The 21,120-nt window shown below is 44.1% G+C and overlaps 1 protein-coding gene across 4 annotated transcripts in view; it reads left to right on the forward strand.

Moving 5' to 3' along the window:
* uvssa (UV-stimulated scaffold protein A) overlaps positions 1 to 16,345 on the forward strand; it is a 112,539-nt gene extending 96,194 nt beyond the window's left edge. For 3 of the 4 annotated variants that reach the window (XM_056275659.1, XM_056275680.1, XM_056275674.1), the window contains 6 exons: positions 888 to 1,089; positions 2,384 to 2,578; positions 3,518 to 3,701; positions 3,934 to 4,045; positions 14,123 to 14,315; positions 15,507 to 16,345. In XM_056275659.1, the coding sequence (XP_056131634.1) occupies positions 888 to 1,089; positions 2,384 to 2,578; positions 3,518 to 3,701; positions 3,934 to 4,045; positions 14,123 to 14,315; positions 15,507 to 15,600 (980 nt within the window). In that variant the 3' untranslated portion in view covers positions 15,601 to 16,345. The remainder of the gene's footprint in view (positions 1 to 887; positions 1,090 to 2,383; positions 2,579 to 3,517; positions 3,702 to 3,933; positions 4,046 to 14,122; positions 14,316 to 15,506) is intronic. The other variant, XM_056275668.1, reaches the window with a different exon arrangement.
* The last annotated feature ends 4,775 nt before the right edge of the window (positions 16,346 to 21,120 follow it).

A 21,120-nucleotide genomic window follows, 5' to 3' on the forward strand; every position in this document is an offset into this window, starting at 1 on the left:
ATACACGGGGCAGTACTATAGGCAGAGGCATGGGTGGGCTATGGGTTCCCCAGTCTCACCTGTAGTGGCCAACTTGTATATGGAGGAAGTGGAAAAGAGGCTATTGGCCACTGGTTCAGATGTGTGGATGACACCTGGGTTAAAGATAAATCTCAGGACGTAGCACATTTCACCGACCACATGAACTCTGTGGACACCACATCAAGTCCACCAGGGAGGATGTGGAACATGACAGGGTAGCCTTCTTACACCGTGACATTGCAACTGGTGATGGGGGACATTTGATTGTTGATGTTTACTGTAAACCAGTGGTTCTCAAACTTTTTCTGTCATGCCCCCCTTTGGAGGAAGATGAATGTTCATGCCTCACGCCCCAACAAAATGGTGACAAAATGTGCCAAGTTTATTTAAATAACATCAAGATCATGAACATCCCTTTCGCTTTTTCTTTCAGTAGTTTCTGTTGTGCAAATAACGAATGCAAGTTCCATTTCAACTTTACCAAACCTCTTTTTGGGACACTTGTCACTAGATTGCTCCATCAGTCTGTGTGCTTTTTCAAAAACAGAGAAAAACGAAATAAATTTAAAAATCACTTTGGTAAAACAATAAAAATAAAGTTCAGTCTGAACAAAAAAAAGAACAAATGCAGATATTTGAGAAAAATGATGAGCAAGTCAGTTTGTGAGAGCTCAAGTCTTATCACTGCATTAGTGGCTGCAATGATCCTGTTTTGCACTGCACATCTTTTCACAGGCTAGCATTTCTGTTCTTTGTCTCTCCATTCTTTACTACAGATTTGAAAGGCTGCAGGCTGGCCTTAGTTCTTCAGTTTTTTTGTGCAAGTTTACTTGGATGAAAAAAATGAATTCCGATTCCATTGGTAGGTCTGGACTCTATCCCCTCCACCTCTTCAGCACCAACCAACAAGAGAGCCCCAAGTAAGAGACCTGTCCCTCCTGCCTCCACCTTCTCTTCTTATGTTACCAAGCAGCGGAAGAGAGTCCTGGAAGAGGAGCAGGATCCCACCTGTGCAGCTGCCACACAGCGGCAGCTCCTGCAGCACCTCTCTCCGCACACAGCCCCTGGGTACGCCTTCATCACCTCACTTCTCATCTTCCCTGCTTCTGCACAAAGCCCTGCTGCACCTTCTCTCTCCTCTCCTGTCACGATGTCTTACATTTCACTCACACGCGTGGTACTTCAGAGCCTGTGTTAGGACACAGTTTGGTCTTGGGCTGAGTAAGTTGATTTCACCCTGGTTTTTGTTCGTTTTCTGAATAAACTGGCTTGATAAGTGACTTAAGTCCCTGCAGGTTATAGCAGGGTGAATGACACATTAACACACCCTGTGTTACCTTAACACAGCATGTGTGGCCTAGAACAGAGTTCTTAGTGGCTTGGAAGAGGGAATTTCAGTTTTCATGAGTATTTTCTGTTTTGGATCTTTTGGTTCTCTCTTACAAGGTGGAGTAGTCCTACTGGTGACTGAACACATCCCATGTCAAAGTACCCCTTCAGAATTAAACATTTAAAAGTCACTTTTCCTAAGTGGAAATGTAATTTTAAGTAAGTGTCATAAGCCCAATGCACCTTAGTGTGTAAAGGTAAATGTTAATGTCGTTACAATCAAAAGAACTTTCTTACTCTCTAAAGTAACATGTCACTTTTTCTTACTCTCTAATGTAACATGTCACTTTTTCTTACTCTCTAATGTAACATGTCACCTTTTCTTACTCTCTGATGTAACATGTCTTTTTTTCTTACTCTCTAATGTAACATGTCACTTTTTCTTACTCTCTAATGTAACGTCACTTTTCTTACTCTCTAATGTAACATGTCGCTTTTCTCTAATGTAACATGTCACTTTTCTTACTCTCTAATGTAACATGTCACTTTTTCTTACTCTCTAATGTAACGTAACTTTTCTTACTCTAATGTAACATCACTTTTTCTTACTCTCTAATGTAACGTAACTTTTCTTACTCTAATGTAACGTCACTTTTTCTTACTCTCTAATGTAATATGTCACATTTTCATACTTTCTAATGTAACATGTAACTTTTCCATACTCTGTAATGTAACATGTCACCTTTTCTTACTCTAATGTAACATGCCACTTTTCTTACTCTAATGTAACATGCCACTTTTCTTACTCTCTAATGTATCATGCCACTTTTTCTTACTCTGTAATGCAACATGTCACTTTTCTTACTCTCTAATGTAACATGTCTCTTTTTCATACTCTCTAATGCATCGTCACTTTTTCATACTCTAATGTAACATGTCACTTTTTCTTTGTTAGTTTGATTGGCTCAGTTTCTTTTACTGTGTCTCATGTATGCTCTCTCTCTCTCACCCTCCCTCATGTTATTTCTCCCAGCAGTACTTCCTCCTCGACACAGTCCAGGGCTGGTGCTGTGCACGCTGCTCCTCTTGACTCTGGTCCTGGTGCTTCTTGTCTTGGTGGTGGTGCTTCAGCCTCAGAGGACAAGGCTGCCAATGCTCCGGTGGTTCCTTTTGGTTTGGACCTGTACTACTGGGGCCAGGACCAGCCCAACGCTGGCAAAATCATCAAGTAATACACACACACACACACACACACACACACACACACACACACACACACACACACACACACACACACACACACACACACACACACAGACACAGGCTTATACCAGTAGAAAACAAGGCAGGCAGAGAGAGCAGCTGGAGATGAGCAGCTGTGTTCCTGTATCACCACTAGAGGGAGTTTAAGCATCTCTATACGCGGTGCTGATCAGTACCATTCACTTCAGTACAAGCCTTAGAGGAAATACTAATATTATGTTCCAAAATCTTTTTATTAGCAAAAGAAATTACCAGGACTGGGCAGATGTGTTCCACGTTGTCATAAAGTATACATTAAAAGAAAAGAAAGTAAAGGAAGCAATAACAATGACACTGATCATAGTAATAAAATAGAATAAAACAACCCTTCCCCCCCACCCCCCACCGCTTTGATTGTCCGGTGTAGTTTTAAGGCACAATATTTAGCAATAAAGAAATAAAAAGTAAAGCTGCCGCTATTTCCATGAAGTCAGTTGTTATTTTTATGTCTAGGGCAGAGGTAAAATCATGTTATGTTATGTTGTTTGGGTGTTATGGAAGTTTGTTCAATTAAAAAGGGTTCCCAAGTTTTATAGAAGTTCTTCTCAGAACCACTGACTGAGAAGCACAACATCTCCAGGTAACATCTCCAGAAATACTGATATTATGATGAACCAGTCTGTTAATGCATGGTTTGACTGCTACTGTCTCAGGTTCACATTCATGAGGACTGATATTCTGGTTTATTGCTGGAACTATGACTCTCTGGACTATCAGTATTTGTTAGTTTAACAGTTTTAGGTAATCACAATCAGCTTTATCAAGACAGTTAAATAAATTCAGAATTCCCCTGTTTCCTAGTACACTTATCCATCCCTACATTTCATTATGTCCCACTTTTTCATGTCTTCTTTTTGTCTCCTAGGTCAGCATCTCAGCACCAGTTCTGGGTTCCCTGTGAGGTGGACGAAGAGGTGGAAAACAAGGAGCTCTCGGCAGAAAGCAGGAGCAGATACATCTCCTTCCCAGGGACCTTCACTCCTGTCAGCCATTACTGCAGTGCACCACTGGCCAACGGCAAACTGTGTCAGAGACAGGACAGGGTTAAGGTGGGACATGGTACTCTGACCCAAAACATACACATGGGACCAGGATCCTGGGAAACCTGTTTGTTGACTCACAAATCTTTTGTTAAATCCTTGATGACAAACTCAATCTCACCTGTTTTTATGAGTAAGATGCACTTTGTGGACAACTTCTCGTCACTGTTGTCACATGTACATCATCCAGATATCACCCCGTGTTGCCGACCATGAAGTTCTTGTGTTTTTACCCAAACAGTGTCCTTTCCATGGCGTGATAGTTCCTCGGGATGCCCAGGGTCGGCCCATCAGAGAGGAAGACCGGCAGAGAGAGGAGCAAGAGGAGAGGAAGAGGAGAGAGGAGCAGCCTGGTGAGGCAAAACCTACATGTACACACACACCAACACATGGCTGGACATTATGTCAGATGTACGCACCAACACATGGCTGGACATTATGTCAGATGTATGCTCCAACACATCGCTGGACATTATGTCAGATGTACGTACCAACACATGGCTGGACATTATGTCAGCTGTACACACCAACACATGGCTGGACATTATGTCAGATGTACACACCAACACATGGCTGGATATTATATGTCAGATGTACGCACCAACACATGGCTGGACATTATGTCAGATGTATGCTCCAACACATCGCTGGACATTATGTCAGATGTACACACCAACACATGGCTGGACATTATGTCAGATGTACACACCAACACATGGCTGGATATTATGTCAGATGTACACACAAACACATGGCTGAACATTATGTCAGATGTACGCACCAACACATGGCTGGACCTAATGCCAGATGTTGGTGTGTACATCTGGACCTAATGCCAGATGTACACACCAACACATGGCTGGACCTAATGCCAGATGTTGGTGTGTACATCTGGACCTAATGCCAGATGTACACACCAACATATGGCTGGACATGATGCCAGATGTGCACACCAACACATGGCTGAACATTATACCAGAAGTTGGTGTGTACATCTGGACATGATGCCAGATGTACACACCAACATATGGCTGGACATGATGCCAGATGTACACACCAACACATGGCTGGACGTGATGCCAGATGTACACACCAACACATGGCTGAATATTATGCCAGGAACTCCCAAACTCGAGTCAGGACAGCAAAGGGTTCGCAGCTCTGGGTCAGAAGTACCAAGTGAAACTTTTAGTTTTTAAACTTTTAGTTTTTCATTGTCACATGAAGTTTCCAAATCACAAGCTGATACTTTTGGATAGAAACCTCTTATGTTGTGCTAGAGTGGTTTATTTAAAAAAATAAAAATAAAAAAGAAAGCCCAAGTAGTTAAGTAAACAGCTACATGAATCCCAGAAAGTTAATCAGTTCATCAGGATCAGGGTCAGAATCAGGTGTGCTTATTATGCATATGAGGAATTTGATCCCGGTTTTATAGGATTATGTACAATATAATATACTAGTGTTGTAATTACAACATAACAATAGTAATGCATAACCAGTATACAGCATGTGTGTGTATTACAGTTGTACGTTTGTATTGCACGTGGGGATTAAAAAGAGCTAAATATGTAAATGAGACATCTTGATCAGTAGGGGCTGTGTACAAAGTGTCATGTTTACATAATAGGTGTCCGTTATTGCACCGTGCTCTTCAGTTTTCATGAGAGAGATGGCCTGTGGGAAAAAAACTGTTCCTAAACATGGCTTGGCAGCGCTTGCCAGAGGGTCAGAGTTCAGAGAGACCTGGATGTGGGGGTCTGTGCTGATTCTGCCCACCTTTTTCCAGGCTCTAGGGGTGTACAAGTCCTGCAGGGTGGGCAGGGTAGTGCCAAAGATTTTGTTCTGCTGTCATTACTGTTCGCTGCTGTCTGTTCCTATCCTGTTTTGTTGCTGCTCTGAACCAGACTGTGATGGATGTGCACAGGACAGATTCAATGACCGCGGTGTAGAACTGCCTCAGCAGCTCTTGTGGCAGACCAGATTTTCTCAATTGCCACAGAAAGAACATCCTTTCCTGGAACATTTTGAGGATGGAGTTGATGGTGGTCTCACACTTCAGGTCTTTGGAAATGGGAGTTCCCAGAAACTTGAAGGTCTCCACAGTTGACACAGGGCTGTTGGATATTGGAGCATTGCTGAGGGGTTTCTCCTAAAGTCCACTGTCATCTCCACAGTCTTGAGCGTGTTCAGCTCCAAGTTGTTCTGCCTGCACTGGAGCACCAGCTGCTCAACCTCCCACTGATATACAGACTCGTTGCCATCCTGGATGAGTCTGATGACCGTTGTGTCATCTGCAAACTTCACTAGTTTAACAGCTGGGTCCTTGGAGGTGCAGTTGTTGGTTTAGAGGGAGAAGGACACAAAGCTTAGTAGGAGCAACATTTCATCACTTATCTAAGTGACTTCATCAGTCTCAGCTGACTGCAGGTATCCCCACCTTTATAAACAGCACAGTTGAATAACGGCTGAAAGCGGTGATTGGGGTTCATATGCAAATGCTATGACCATTAATGATCATTGGGCATGTGTACTATTCAAAGAGGATTGGGAAGAGCTGTGGTCACAGCATTGTAAGATGGCAGTAGATGTACTCTTAGACCCCTTGCTCGGTTCAGGGATGGTCGTTCCCTCTTCACATAGATGGCCTCTTTGACTCCCCGTTCAAACCAGTGTTCCTCCCTATCAAGGATGTGCACATCCTCATCCTTGAAAGAGTGGCCACTGGCCTGTAGATGGGGGGAGACCACAGAGTCCTGGCCTGACAAAGTAGTTCTTTTGTGTTGTGCCATCCTCTTTGCCAGAGTTTTGGCTTTTCGGGCTCTGATTTGAATCTGACCCTTTTAGCCTTAAGTCCAGTAAGGTCTTCTTCTACTACTGCTACTACTACTATTTTTGGCTGCTCCCATTAGGGGTTGCCACAGCGGATCATCCGTTTCCTTCTCTTCCTGTCCTCTGAATCTTCCTTTGTGTCCTCCCTCACCACATCCATAAACCTCCTATTTGGCCTTCCTCTTTTCCTCTTGCCTGGCGGCTTCATCTCCAGCATGCTTCTCCCAATACACAGTGCATCCGGAAAGTATTCACACCCCTTCACTTTCCCCACATTTTGTTATGTTACAGCCTTACTCCAAAATGGATTAAATTCCTTTTTTTCTCATCAATCTACACACAATACCCCATAATGACAAAGTGAAAAGGGTTTTGTAGAAATTTTTGCAAATTTATTAAAAATAAAAAACTGAAATATTGCATGTACATAAGTATTCACACCCTTTACTCAGTACTTGGTTGAGGCACCCTTGGCAGCGATTACAGCCTCAAGTCTTCTTGGATATGAAGCTACAAGCTTGGCACACCTATATTTGGGGTATTTCTCCCATTCTTCTCTGCAGATCCTCTCCAGCTCTGTAAGGTTAGATGGGGAGCGTCGCTGCACAGCTATTTTCAGGTCTTTCCAGAGCTGTTCAATGGGGTTCAAGTCTGGGCTCTGGCTGGGCCACTCAAGGCCATTCACAGACTTGTCCCGAAGCCACTCCTTCATTGTCTTGGCTGTGTGCTTAGGGTCGTTGTCATGTTGAAAGGTAAACCTTCGCCCAAGTCTGAGGTCCTGAGCGCTCTGGAGCAGGTTTTCATCAAGGATCTCTCTGTACTTTGCTCCATTCATCTTTCCCTCGATCCTGACTAGTGTCCCAGTTCCTGCCGCTGAAAAACACCCCCACAGCAGATGGTTGTCCTTCTGGAAGGGTCTTCCATCTCCACAGAGGAACGCTGGAGCTCTGTCAGGGTGACCATCGGGTTCTTGGTCACCTCCCTGACCAAGGCCCTTCTCCCCCGATTGCTCAGTTTGGCTGGGCGACCAGCTCTAGGAAGAGTCCTGGTGGATCCAAACTTCTTCCATTTACGAATGATGGAGACCACTGTGCTCTTCGAGACCTACAAAGCTGTAGAAATTTTTTTGTACCCTTCCCCAGATCTGTGCCTCGATACAATCCTGTCTCGGAGGTCCACAGACAATTCCTTTGACTTCATGGCTTGGTTTCTGCTCTGACATGCACTGTCAACAGTGGGACCTTATGTAGACAGGTGTGTGCCTTTCCAAATCATGTCCAATCAATTGAATTTACTACAGGTGGACTCCAATCAAGATGTAGAAACATCTCAAGGATGATCAGTGGAAACAGGATGAACCTGAGCTCAATTTTGAGTGTCATAGCACAGGGTGTGAATACTTATGTACATGCAATATTTCAGTTTTTTATCTTTAATGAATTTGCAAAAATTTCTACAAGACCTTTTTCACTTTGTCATTATGGGGTATTGTGTGTAGATTGATGAGAAAAAAAAGGAATTTAATCCATTTTGGAATAAGGCTGTAATATAACAAAATGTGGGGAAAGTGAAGGGATGTGAATACTTTCCGGATGCGCTGTTTGCAGTATCTCCCCTCCACACATGTCCAAACCATCTCAATCTCACCTCTGTTGTTTTATCTCCACACTGTCCAACCTGAGCTGCCCCTCTAATATACTCATTCCTAATCCTGTCCTTCATCACTCCCAACAAAAATCTTATCATCTTCAACTCTGCCACCTCCAGCTCCACCTCCTGTCTTTTCATTAGTGCCACTGTCTGCAAACCATACAACATAGCTGCTCTCACAACCGTCTTGTAAACCTTCCCTTTAACTGTTGCTGGTACCCTTCTGTTGCAAATCACTCCTGACACTCTTCTCCACCCACTCCACCCTGCCTGCACTCTCTTCTTCACCTCTGTTCTGCACTCCCCAGTACCTTGAATAGTTGACCCCAAGTATTTAAACTCATCCACTCTCATCACCTCTGTCCTTGCATCCTCACCGTTCTGCTTTCCTCAGTCTTGTTTATGAATATGTATTCGGTCTTGCTCCTACTGACTTTCATTCCTCTTCTCTCCAGTCCAGTCACTATTGCAAACAAAAAAAGGGCTCAGAGCTGATCCTTGATGTAATCCCACCTCCACCTTGAACCCATCTGTCATTCCAACCACACACCTCACCACTGTCACCCGACTTCCTCATACAATACCACACCTCCTCTCTTGGCACCCTGTCATATGCTTTCTCTAAATCTACAGACACAATATAACTCCTTCTGGCCTTCTCTATACTTCTCCATCAACATTCTCAAAGCAAACATCACATCTGTGGTGCTGTTTCATGGCATGAAACCATACTGTTGCTCGCTGATCATCACTTCTCCTCTTAACCTAGCTTCTATTACTCTTTCCCAAATCTTCATGCTGTGGCTGATCGACTTTATACCTCTGTAGTTGCTACAGTTCTGCACATCGCCCTTGTTCTTGAAAATTGGTACCAGTATGCTTCTTCTCCACTCCTCGGGTATCCTCTCACTTTCCATGATTGTGTTAAACAATCTAGTTCAGGGATGGGCAACATGATCCAGAAAGGGTTGGTGTGGGTGCAGGTCTTTGTTCTCTCAAACCAAGCAGTTATACACCTGAGTCTCCAAATCAAGGTCCTTTGCAAAGAATATTGGTTGACTGATGGAATCAGGTGTGTAGCTGCTTGGATGGAACAAAGACCTGCACCCACACCAGCTCTTTCTGGATCATGTTCCCCATCCCGGATCTAATTAAAAACTCCACTACCGTCTGTCCTAAACATGTCCATGCCGCCACACGTATGTCATCTGGACAGTTACTTTGAGGATGCAAACAACCATGAATTAGAATATTCAGACCCAGACCGCTGACCCGCTAGCTAAGGGTCAGTGGGATAGAGACTTGTTTGAGGATGAGGAGGATTTTAGTGAGTTTTCAGGATTCCAACATGATAGGAAAGCGGGGAACTATTCATTTTTTCCCCGTGTCTGCGGTGGGTTATCTCCGAGTGCTCCGGTTTCCCCCACCATCAAAAAGACATGCATGTTAGGGTTAATATGCCTGTCTGTGCCCTTAAGAAAGGCATGTCAAGACGAACTGGAGTTGGTCCCTGGGTGCTGCACGGTGGCTGCCCGCTGCTCCTCGCTACACAGCTAGGATGGGTTAAATGCGGAGAGGAATTGCCTCACAGGGATTAATAAAATATCTAAGAAAAAAAATGCAGTAAAAGCCAAAGGTTCCAGCACTGAAGTGTGTTTATTTCATGTGTGTGTCTGCTGCAGAGGCTGAGAAACACACGTTTTAGTGAATGTTGACAATTCTGTCCAGCTTTCCAGAAAACCTGCAGGGTTCAGGAAGTTGTTTTCAAAAGTTCCTCAAGTTTTAGAATGTGTTGTAGAGGTCATGTCTAACACTTCCACATGCCTTATTAAGTGTGTGTGGCCTGTCCCCTGGACACACACACACACACACGCACACACACACACACACACACACACACACACACACACACACACATGCTCAGCCCAGCTGGAAGGACTAAGGCGTGTTGACAGAGGAAAGAGCGCTGCTGCAGCTCTCATTAACTTCCCTACACTCTTCTTCTCTCTTGCTTCCCCCTCGCTCTCCCCTTTTATCTGTCTCTCTCTCTTTCATCTTTGTTTCACCCCTTTATCTTTCTCACTCTTTTATCTCTGTCTCACTCTGACTTTATCTCTGTCTCACTGTTGTATCAATGTCTTACTCTTGTATCTCTGTCTCACTCTTTAATCTCTGTCTCAACCTTTTATATATGCCACTCTTTTATCTTTGTCTCACCCTTTTATCTGTCCCACTCTTATCTCTCTCTCACTCTATCTCTGTCTCACTCTTGTATCTCTGTCTCACTCTGACTTTAATTCTATTTTATCTGTCTCACTCTTTATCTCCGTCTCACTCGTGTATCTCTGTCTCACTCTTGCATATATGTCTCACTCTTTTACACACACACACCCTCGCTCTTTTATCTTCATCTCACCCTTTTATCCGTCTCACTCTTATCTCTGTCTCACTCTATCTCTGTCTCACTCTTGTATCTCTGTCTCACTCTAATTCACTTTAATAAGGCTTTTTGTTAAGTCTGCACAAACAGCTAAATACAGTATCACCACAGTACATAGAGTATCACCACAGTACATACAGTATCACCACAGTACATAGAGCATCACCACAATAAATACAGTATCACCACAGTAAATACATTATCACCACAGCTAAATACAGTATCACCACAGTACATACAGTATCACCACAACAAATACAGTATCACCACAGTAAATACAGTATCACCACAGTACATACTGTATTTACTGTGGTGATGCTCTATGTACTGTGGTGATACTGTATTTACTGTGGTAATGCTCTATCACCACAGTAAATACAGTATCACCACAGTACATACAGTATCACCACAACAAATACAGTATCACCACAGTAAATACAGTATAACCACAGTACATAGAGCATCACCACAGTAAATACAGTATCACCACAGTAAATACAGTATCACCACAGTACATAGAGCATCACCACAGTAAATACAGTATCACCCCAGTACATACAGTATCACCACAGTACATAGAGCATCACCACAGTAAATACAGTATCACCACAGTAAATACAGTATCACCACAGTACATAGAGCATCACCACAGTAAATACAGTATCACCACAGTACATACAGTATCACCACAGTACATAGAGCATCACAACAGTAAATACAGTATCACCACAGTACATACAGTATCACTACAGTACATACAGTATCACCACAACAAATACAGTATCCCCACAGTAAATACAGTATCACCACAGTACATAGAGCATCACCACAGTAAATACAGTATCACCACAGTAAATACAGTATCACCACAGTACATAGAGCATCACCACAGTACATACAGTATCACCACAGTACATAGAGCATCACCACAGTAAATACAGAATCACCACAGTAAATACAGTATCACCACAGTACATAGAGCATCACCACAGTAAATACAGCATCACCACAGTACATACAGTATCACCACAGTACATAGAGCATCACCACAGTAAATACAGTATCACCACAGTACATACAGTATCACCACAGTACATAGAGCATCACCACAGTAAATACAGTATCACCACAGTACATACAGTATCACCACAGTACATAGACCATCACAACCGTAAATACAGTATCACCACAGTACATACAGTATCACCACAGTACATACAGTATCACCACAGTAAATACAATATCACCACAGTACATACAGTATCACCACAGTAAATACAATATCACCAAAGTAAATATAGTATCACTGCAGTAAATATAGTAATACCACAGTACAGTATCACCACAGTAAATACTACACACACCCCTGCACACACACACCCCTACACTCACACCCCTACACACACACACACCCCTACACTCACACACACACACCCTACACTCACACCCCTACACACACAATCACACCCTAAACACACACACACACACACCCTACATACATCCCCTATACACACACCCTACACAGACTAACATCCTTACACACCTACACATACCCCTACACACACCCACACCTACACACACCTACACACACCCCTACACACACACACACACACCCTACACAGACACACACCCCTACATACACACACACATACACATACACACTTACACACACACTTACACACACCCCTACACACTTCAACACAGACATACCCACACCCCTACACAACACACCCTGCACAGACACACACACCTACACACACCCCTACACACAGACATACCCACACCCCTACACACAGTGCAGGTTGACCTGTTCTCTTTATGTGCTGTAACGGTTTCCTCTAGATAAGGCAGCTTTCTAATTACCACTGTGTGTGTGTGTGTGTGTGTGTGTGTGTGTGTGTGTGTGTGTGTGTGTGTGTGTGTGTGTGTGTGTGTGTGTGTGTGTGTGTGTGTGTGTGTGGCGGTAGATAGTTGGCAGTCCATCAGGGCATGCTAGTCTGTCATCGACACCAGGCTGGTGTTTTGACAGTGGGGGGAGCTGAGAGCCCCTCATCAGACCTGGCTTCTCATTAACATCACAATGACATCATCAGTGCTCTGTCGAGCCAGGGCTTTATCTCTAATTACACTGTAATTACACTGCAGGTCATCCTGAGCTGGGATTGTCTTTTCATTTAGACCATAATTACTCTGAATTACAACCTGTTTTACTTTCATTATGCAGAATTATGAGATCACACTTTTATTAACACAACAATTACATCATAATTACTCTGTATATAACACGTCCCTGGAGCAGGAGCACCTTAGCCCTCATGACGGACTTAATCTCTATAAGCCTTTATTATCAGCTGTGTAATTGGCTGGAATTATTAAATGGCACCCTTTATTCAAATTCCCATCCAGAATTTATTTACATAGAAATTAGTTGGTCAATTTATTTTTACAATTATGCACAATCAAATTGTTTTTTGATGTATGATTTATTATAGAGAAATAGATTTATGTTATTTATGATTATTTATGAAAAATATATCATACATTTATTATAAATATATTTATGATATATTTATCAAAGATATATAAAATTTATGATATAGAATATATTTATGATATATTTATCATAATTTATCATACATGTATGATATAGAGATATATGTATGATACATTTATCATAAAGTATGAAATTTATGATATAGACATATTTGTGATATATTTATCATAAATTATGAACTGTATGATATAGAAATATATTAATGACATATTTAACATAAACATACCATAAATGTATGCTATAGAAATAGATGTGATTTGTACAACAGAAAACAGTTTGAACATATGATTTCTTCTTTGTTCGGATTTGTGAGTCCGTAAGTGCAACGTGTTGGTGCGATGGTGTGATGATCGGAGTTGCAGAGAGTAATTTCAGATCAGGCCTTTAACATAATCTCTGTACAGTACAACTTTGTTAGTGGTCTTCAGTAACATGAACATTTACTCGTGCCACATCATGAATCAAAAGCTGTGTCCCGTTCCTTTATGGAGCATGTTGTCCACTGGAGTCCAGAACTTGCATGACAGTTAGTTTGTGTGTCCTTCACCCTCAGGCAGCAGGAGCAGCAGGTTGTGATGGATGTGTGATGGTAAATTACAGTCGCATTGGATCAGAATTATGGAGAGAATGCTGCACCCTTAACTCTAAACTTAGAAATTGTAGACGCGATGATAAGATAATGGTGGTGAGATGCGGAGCCTGATAGCACCTGTCACCATACCGTCACTAGCCAACACGATGCTAGCTAACGTCTTAGCTTTGCATGTCCTGCCTCTTTTAGTTCATTGATGGACAACCTGTACGTCTGTTAGTGTTCCTCACGAAAAGCAAGTGACCTGTCAGTGAGCAAGCTGCAGTTGTTAGTCTTTCTTGTGTAACGCCAGCTCCTGCTAGCTCTGACATCTCTGGTCTGTGCTGTTTACTAGCCGGCTCCTTTTTCTCATTCATGTGTTTAAGACTGGCGTGACCTGGAGTTGATGCAAGATATTGAAGCGGCGACAGGAGAAGACCTCAGCTCTGGACTCGTGGGCCGGGGGAGGGGGCAGAACAAAGGAAAAGGAAAAAAGAAGAAGAAATATCCCAACCTCAGTGATCTGAAGCAGAGTTCCAACACACCCCGCTCCAGGCTGGAAAGAAAAGTTTTCAACAAGTACGTAGTCATAGTTGGCGTCACATTCTGCATGTGAGGTAATGGTTTTGAAGCGTCGAAAAGTCATGTTTGGAAACCTTAAAATTAGCTTTAGAATCTCTGGGACATGGTTTTTTACTTGGACTTCAGATTATGTATTCATCGAAATATGCAAGACTACAACACAGTTTGTGGAGATTCACCAATATATTTATAATATATGTACAATATATTTACAAGTCTGTCACTGGTCTGCTGAGGCACAAGACTGTTGGAATAACAAAACGCCACCGGTATTTACATGTGAAAATGACCAAGGTTTAAGTCCACAGAGAAGGAGCACAGTGCTCCCTGGCCAGGCCGTGAAGGATGAGGTCTTTTCCCTCCTAAACTGGAGCGATGCAGTAAGATGGCTAAATTGACATGATGGTTGAGTTTATAGTTCCTGTTCTGTAGTGTTTAAATCGTGGTTAAATTTAGGATTAGGTTTAGGTAGTGGTTAAATTTATGCTAGGCTGCATGTTTTCCTCCCCACGATCCCACCGTCAGAACATGTCTTGGCACATCTCTGTCAGGTTGGTGTTGTTTTGCATCAACAGCTAGAGTGCAGATTAAAATCTGGAAAATATCAAAATCAAGATTCTCCCTTCCAAAACAAGTTTTCAACATGTCAAAACGTGTTTTTTACTTTTGTTTACTTGTGACCATGTCTTGTCAAACCATTTGAAACCTGGAGAACAAGCATGTGCCTTAGGAGAGCAGCGGCAGATGTGTAACTGTGTAGATGCACAGGCACGTCCCTGTGGAGCGGCTGTGTTAGTCTTGCCCATGTCTTTTTTTAACACACAACCTCTCCAGACTCAGTGTCCATGCTTCAGAACGTTTTCTTTGCACGTGCAGAATGTGGTGTCCATTTCACTCCATAACATTGCAACCTGATTCTGCAGGTTCTGCAGGATCCAGTCACTCTAGAGGCTGTGTCTGGGTCCATGTGTTGTGTGTCGGTTTTAACATTCACTTGTGTTTTTATGATTCCACCCCTTTTCTCTCCTCCACTGAAACCGTACCTGCCTTTATACCCTTCCCTGCCTCACCACTCCTTCATTGCATTCTTCCATCTCTCCCTCCTCTCCTCCCCCTCGTTCCCTGCTGTTGGTCCTGTCTGTCTCTAACCTGTGTTCTTCAACCCGGCCTCTCTCCCTCCCTCTGCAGGAGCTCCATGCGAAGAGTCACAGAGGCCCAGAATAAGGCCGACAGCAGAAAACACGACAAGTTCTCCAACCAGTTTAACTATGCTCTCAACTGATCTACTGTCACAGCACGTAGAAATGGAGGTGCTGGGTGTCCGTGTGGTGTGCCTGTCTATTCCGTTGCCTACCAATACAGGGATCGCTGGTTCGAATCCCCGTGTTGCCTCCAGCTTGGTCGGGCATCCCTACAGACACAATTGGCCGTGTCTGCAGGTGGGAAGCCAGATGTGGGTATGTGTCCTGGTCGCTGCACTGATGCCTCCTCTGGTCGGTTGGGGTGTCTGTTCAGGGGGGGGGGACTGGGGGGAATAGCGTGATCCTCCCACGTGCTACGTCCCTCTGGTGAAACTCCTCACTGTCAGGTGAAAAGAAGCGGCTGGTGACTCCACATGTATGGGAGGAGACATGTGGTAGTCTGCAGCCCTCCCCGGATCGGCAGAGGGGGTGGAGCAGCGACCGGGGCGGCTCAGAAGAGTGGGGTAGTTGGCTGGATACAATTGGGGAGGGAAAAAAAAAGGGGGGGGAGAAGTTTCACTGCTAGTGCAGCAGTCTGACAAGTCCTGGCTTTAAAGCAGTCCACAAAGAGCTCAGTGGTCCTTTACCCTGTACGGTTTTTTTCTTTTAAATGTATGTTTTGCCTATTTTCTCTCCCTGTTAAAGGTTTTCATGGAGTTGTTCCTTATTTAATGTGAGGGTCTACGGACAACACAACAAGTCATGTTGGGTTGCTGTACAGCCCCCTGAGGCACATTTGTAATTTGTGATATATTGGACGATACAAATAAAGTGGGCTTGACTCTGTTTGGCATGTTGGACAGCTCCATGGATTTGTGGTGGAGTGACTTTGAGCAGTGGTTCGTGTCATGTAGTGAACGACGTACTTGTCAAGTCAAGACGAAGAAAGGACGCCTGCTACGAGGCAGGCACGAGGAAATTAACACAGGGTTTTAGAGGTTTTTTTCCTTCAGCAGTGGACCACACGCTGCAACCTCCACCAGCAACAAGCCATTGCTGTTGCCACTCCCACATCTATATTTACCATGCCTCATGATGATGTCACTTCCTGTGGGTGAACAAAGGATGACGCCTCCTTGGCTGGTATTGTGACAGTACTGCCCGTGCTTATCGCACCTCATCACTTGGGGTGACAGCCGTGGACCTCAGTGGTGCAGTGAAGCACCAGAGGTGTCAGTTTGTTGTTTACACACTCCAGAGCTTAATGAATGAACACACTAAACTACACAACGTCCCTTTAAGGAATGGGTGTGTAGGTATGTGAACTGTTGAGTTGCTGGAAGCACTAATAAAACGTTTCTATGACACAACCAAAATTAAACACAATTTCTGTCATCATGACAGAACCACTTTTGATAGAACACGTCAGGTATTTCGTTGTTCATTTGTCGACAAGGTGTATTTGTAATCTTGACATTCAATTTTGAGTATTAGTCTTTGTGAACAGTAAGTGTTTTTAGAATATGAACCAACGTATCAGAGACCCAGGACTCAGGACAAGGTTGGAAAAACTCTACTCTTGTGGGTTTCGGTGTTGTGGTGTGGAGTGTGGGGAGGTGTGTTGGGGGTGTCTGGCTGGGAAAGCTGGCGCTGGATCGGCCGGGGGAGCTTGTTCTGCTGCGTCCGGTGGGCCCGGGGACCACGGCCCTGCCCGGAGCTGCACCTGACGAGGAAACACCGAGGGCGGTCTGACAGGATGCAGAAGCGGGGGAGGCTAAGCTAAGTGCTAGCCCATGCAGACCAGAGGTTCCGACGGCCATCCTGGCTGGCGTTCGTTCTCTGGACAGTGGGTTTTTTGTTATTGCTTAGTTTGGATATATGCGTTTATTTTGGGTATATGTGTTCTTGTAGATTTTGATATGTGTTTTTGTCTTTGTGTTCCACTGCTATATGTCCTAAAAACCAAAGTTCCCTGAACTTTGGTTTTTAGGACAGTCAGTCAGGTGCCCATCGGCAGTAATTCTGCAGACCACCTTAAATTAAATCGACCTTTTACGCTATAACTTAACACATTTAACAAATGGTATTTTGAAAAGACACTCAGGTAGCTCATATCTGTAAAATTGCCAAAATCTGCGTGCTGTGATCTAGTTTCTCTTGCTCTTTCTCACTCACTCCGTAACCCCTGCTCATTATTGTAGGTCAGTTTCTCAACCCAGGCTCTAGCTTTGTGTTACCTATAAATCATCTGGTGACTGCTGTCATGTTGGACCCAACAAACACAAACTGGTAGCGACGCAAGTCAGGGTCAGTGGTCCTGGTTAAAGACACATGGTTACAAAGGCTCCTAGGAACCCGTCTGAAATCCACCATGCAGGGGACTAGGGGAGTAACCCCTCTTTTAAATGCAGCTGATTACAAGCTACAGTCCTGCTGAGAGATCCCCCCGTTTCTAGCCATCCTCAGCCTGACAGGCAGGAGTAAGGGCAGATTGCACCTTCAAATGTTTCTCGTTTTAGAAGCTCGTTGCACCTTAAGCAACTAGCCAAAGTGTTGCTGAAGGCCATGGTAGTACAGGCTACCTATTCTGGACTTGGATCTTAATGTTTTAGGAACTGTTGCAATGTAGACACAAGAGTTCCAATTGATACAGTGACGTCGCCCCCTCTGATAATGACCCCCCTCTCCCCCCCAGTAGAACTGTGCTGTCAGTAGAACTTGCCCTGTAGGGTGAACTTACCAGTTGTCCTTTCTCACTGCAGAGCCGCGGTCCATGTGCAGCAGTCAGCTGCTGGGCATTGAGCTGTACGATTTTAAGATGAAACACTTCAGGAAGAACCTTTGAAAAGAAACAAGGCCTGTTGTATCCTGTTCTACCCTGTTGTACCCCCGGCCTTTTGGAAAGCACGACAGGTCACAATTCATAACTGAAGTAACATTAAGATCAAATATCCAACCTTGTTTCCTTAGAGACGGGTATATTTTTCACAGGTTTACATCTGTTGTGAGTGCAGGGTGAGTTGTGGCATACGTGTATCTTAAGTATGTCTATCTTTAGGGGTGTGACATTTGAAAACCAGCCCAGCCAATTCTTCCAAGGATAGCTGAAGTGAAATCCGCTGGAAACTGTGGGGGAGGCCCAAGTTCACTCAGCAGACGCTTTTATCCAAAGCGGCGCACATCTGAGAGTTAGTACAACACAAGCAAGGATCTAGTCAGGAGGCCACAACGCAAGTAAGTGCCAAAAAACCAGGTTCAAGTCCGATAGGGCATAGGTGTCAACAGGCAGTGCACAAAGGCGGTACATAGGGTGCATAGAAGCGCGATATATATGTATAGAGAGAGAGAGAGAGAGTGAGAGTGAGTAGCAGCGAATTCGGGGGACAACGCAACCACAGGACCTGCCGCGGCCGGGAAGCGAACCCGCACCGCTAACCGCTCGACTAAAGGGTCAGACCCGCCAGCCAGCGGCCGGCGTGACTTCTTATCCATGCACGTTACAATATATATATATATGTGTGTGTGTATATGTATGTATGTGTATATATGTATATATATGTGTGTGTGTGTGTGTGTGTGGTCCTTGGCAATAGGCTCTGACCCTTTAGTCGAGCGGTCAGCGATGTCTCCCGCGGTGCAGGCGATACGGGTTCGCGCCCCGCCTGCGGCACTTGCTGTGGTTGGCCACCGAATTCGCTACAATACCATCAGGTGTGGAGGTGTTGGAGAAAGAGCTGGGTCTTCAGCTTCTTCTTAAAGATGTAGGGGGACTCAGCGGATCAATTGGTGTTCGGTGACTCGCTCCACCACCGGGGAACTACAGAGAAGAGTCTGGCTAGTTAGCACTGTTCCTCACAGCAAGAAGGTCCTGGGTTTGAACCCCAGGCCGTCCCAGGTCCTTTCTGTGTGGAGTTTGAATGTTCTCCTCGTGTCTGCGTGGGTTTCCTGCGGGTGCTCCGGTTTCCTCCCACCATCAAAAAGATATGCATGTTAGGGTTCATACTCCTGCATATGCCCCTGAGCAAGGCAGTGGAAAGAAGCGCTGCAGCCGCCCCCTGCTGCTATACAACAGGATGGTTCCATGCAGGCAACACGTTTCGTTGTAACTGTACAATGACAAAATCAACTGGCTTTCTTCTTTCTTGTCAGATTAGGTTTACTACTTTTAATTCTGACTTGTCCTCTGACTTGTGCGGAAAAACTTGTACACATCATGTAAGTGTAATGAACACTAGAACGACCGGGATCTCACTGCTACCCAAAACGACCATGGACGGTCAAAAAGACCGCCGGTGTTTAAACTCTATATCGTGTCAAGATAAATACCCAGTTGAGATATTAATGCATTACATGTGTTAGTGTGTCTGTTAGGAAACTAACTGACACCAAAATTAACATTTGAACAACTATAATACTATTTTTAAACAATTTAAACTTCAGAGAGACATGGTGGAAGTTGAACAGCAAAATATAAAAAGTGAAAATATTCCCTGAAAAACGAAACGGAAAACACATATTGCTAATCTGACAAACCCAACAAGGCCTATAAAACGTGACATGTAAAAAAAGAACTGAAAATAAATATTGAGACAGTCCTAAACAACTTAAAAACTACTAAAACGACCGTGGGCGGTCATTTTGGCCGCCACGGTTTTTAAACTCTGTATTGTGTCAAGATAAATACTCAGTTGAGATATTAATGCATTACATATGTTAGTGTGTCTGTTAAGAAACTAACTGACACCAAAATTAACATTTTAACAACTTTAACACTACTTTTAAACAATTTAAAATGGCGGCTGCCCAACGCCTGTAAATCCTGCAGCGCCTCGATGGTAGTCATGGTGCGTCTGTAGCGGCGTCTGTAACCACACATGTTGGACATAATCTCACACATTAAGTGTAGACTATTTCTCTCCACTGGAGGGCGCTAGTGTGTTTCTAGGACAGAGCAACGAACTTCACGAAGGAAATGACGCCACCAACACGCGTCATGAATACTGACATCACGCGCACGATCACGCGCAAATTACGAGACGGTCATTTTGACCGCTCATGGTTGTTTTAGGTAGATCTTATCATAACTTTCTTTTGAGCAATTGATCTCAAACTCATTTTAAATGCAATATATGCAGGTTTAGGAGCGGCAGGTCTGTATCTTTTCCCCCACAAAGTCATTAAAGTTTGAAAATCCAAAACGGTCAAAATGACCGTGCCGCTGATTGGTGTTCGACAGCGTGGCATAGTGGCCTATGACCCCAACAGACGTGACAGAGAGAATTAGGCCTATAGCTCGTAACTGTTTTCAGTAGACAAGGGACATCCAGTCAACCTATCAACGATCCGAAATCAGTCAAGGTGCACTTGAAAGTCCCACAGGGTGAGACGTGCTGGCCAGTGTTGACAAAGACCATACGACATTATCTGAATATATGATAACACCGTTCACAATGCTGTGGACAGTAGAGGTGTGTGCAGGCATGCGGACCAAACCCTCCAGCGGCTGCACCAAACCCTGCGCCAAACCCTGCAGCGGCTGCACCAAACCCTGCGCCAAACCCTGCAGCGGCTACACCAAACCCTGCAGCGGCTGCGCAAAACCCTGCAGCGGCTGCACCAAA

The sequence above is a fragment of the Lampris incognitus genome, chromosome 1 (assembly GCF_029633865.1).
Source record: "Lampris incognitus isolate fLamInc1 chromosome 1, fLamInc1.hap2, whole genome shotgun sequence".
Classification (NCBI taxonomy): domain Eukaryota; kingdom Metazoa; phylum Chordata; class Actinopteri; order Lampriformes; family Lampridae; genus Lampris; species Lampris incognitus.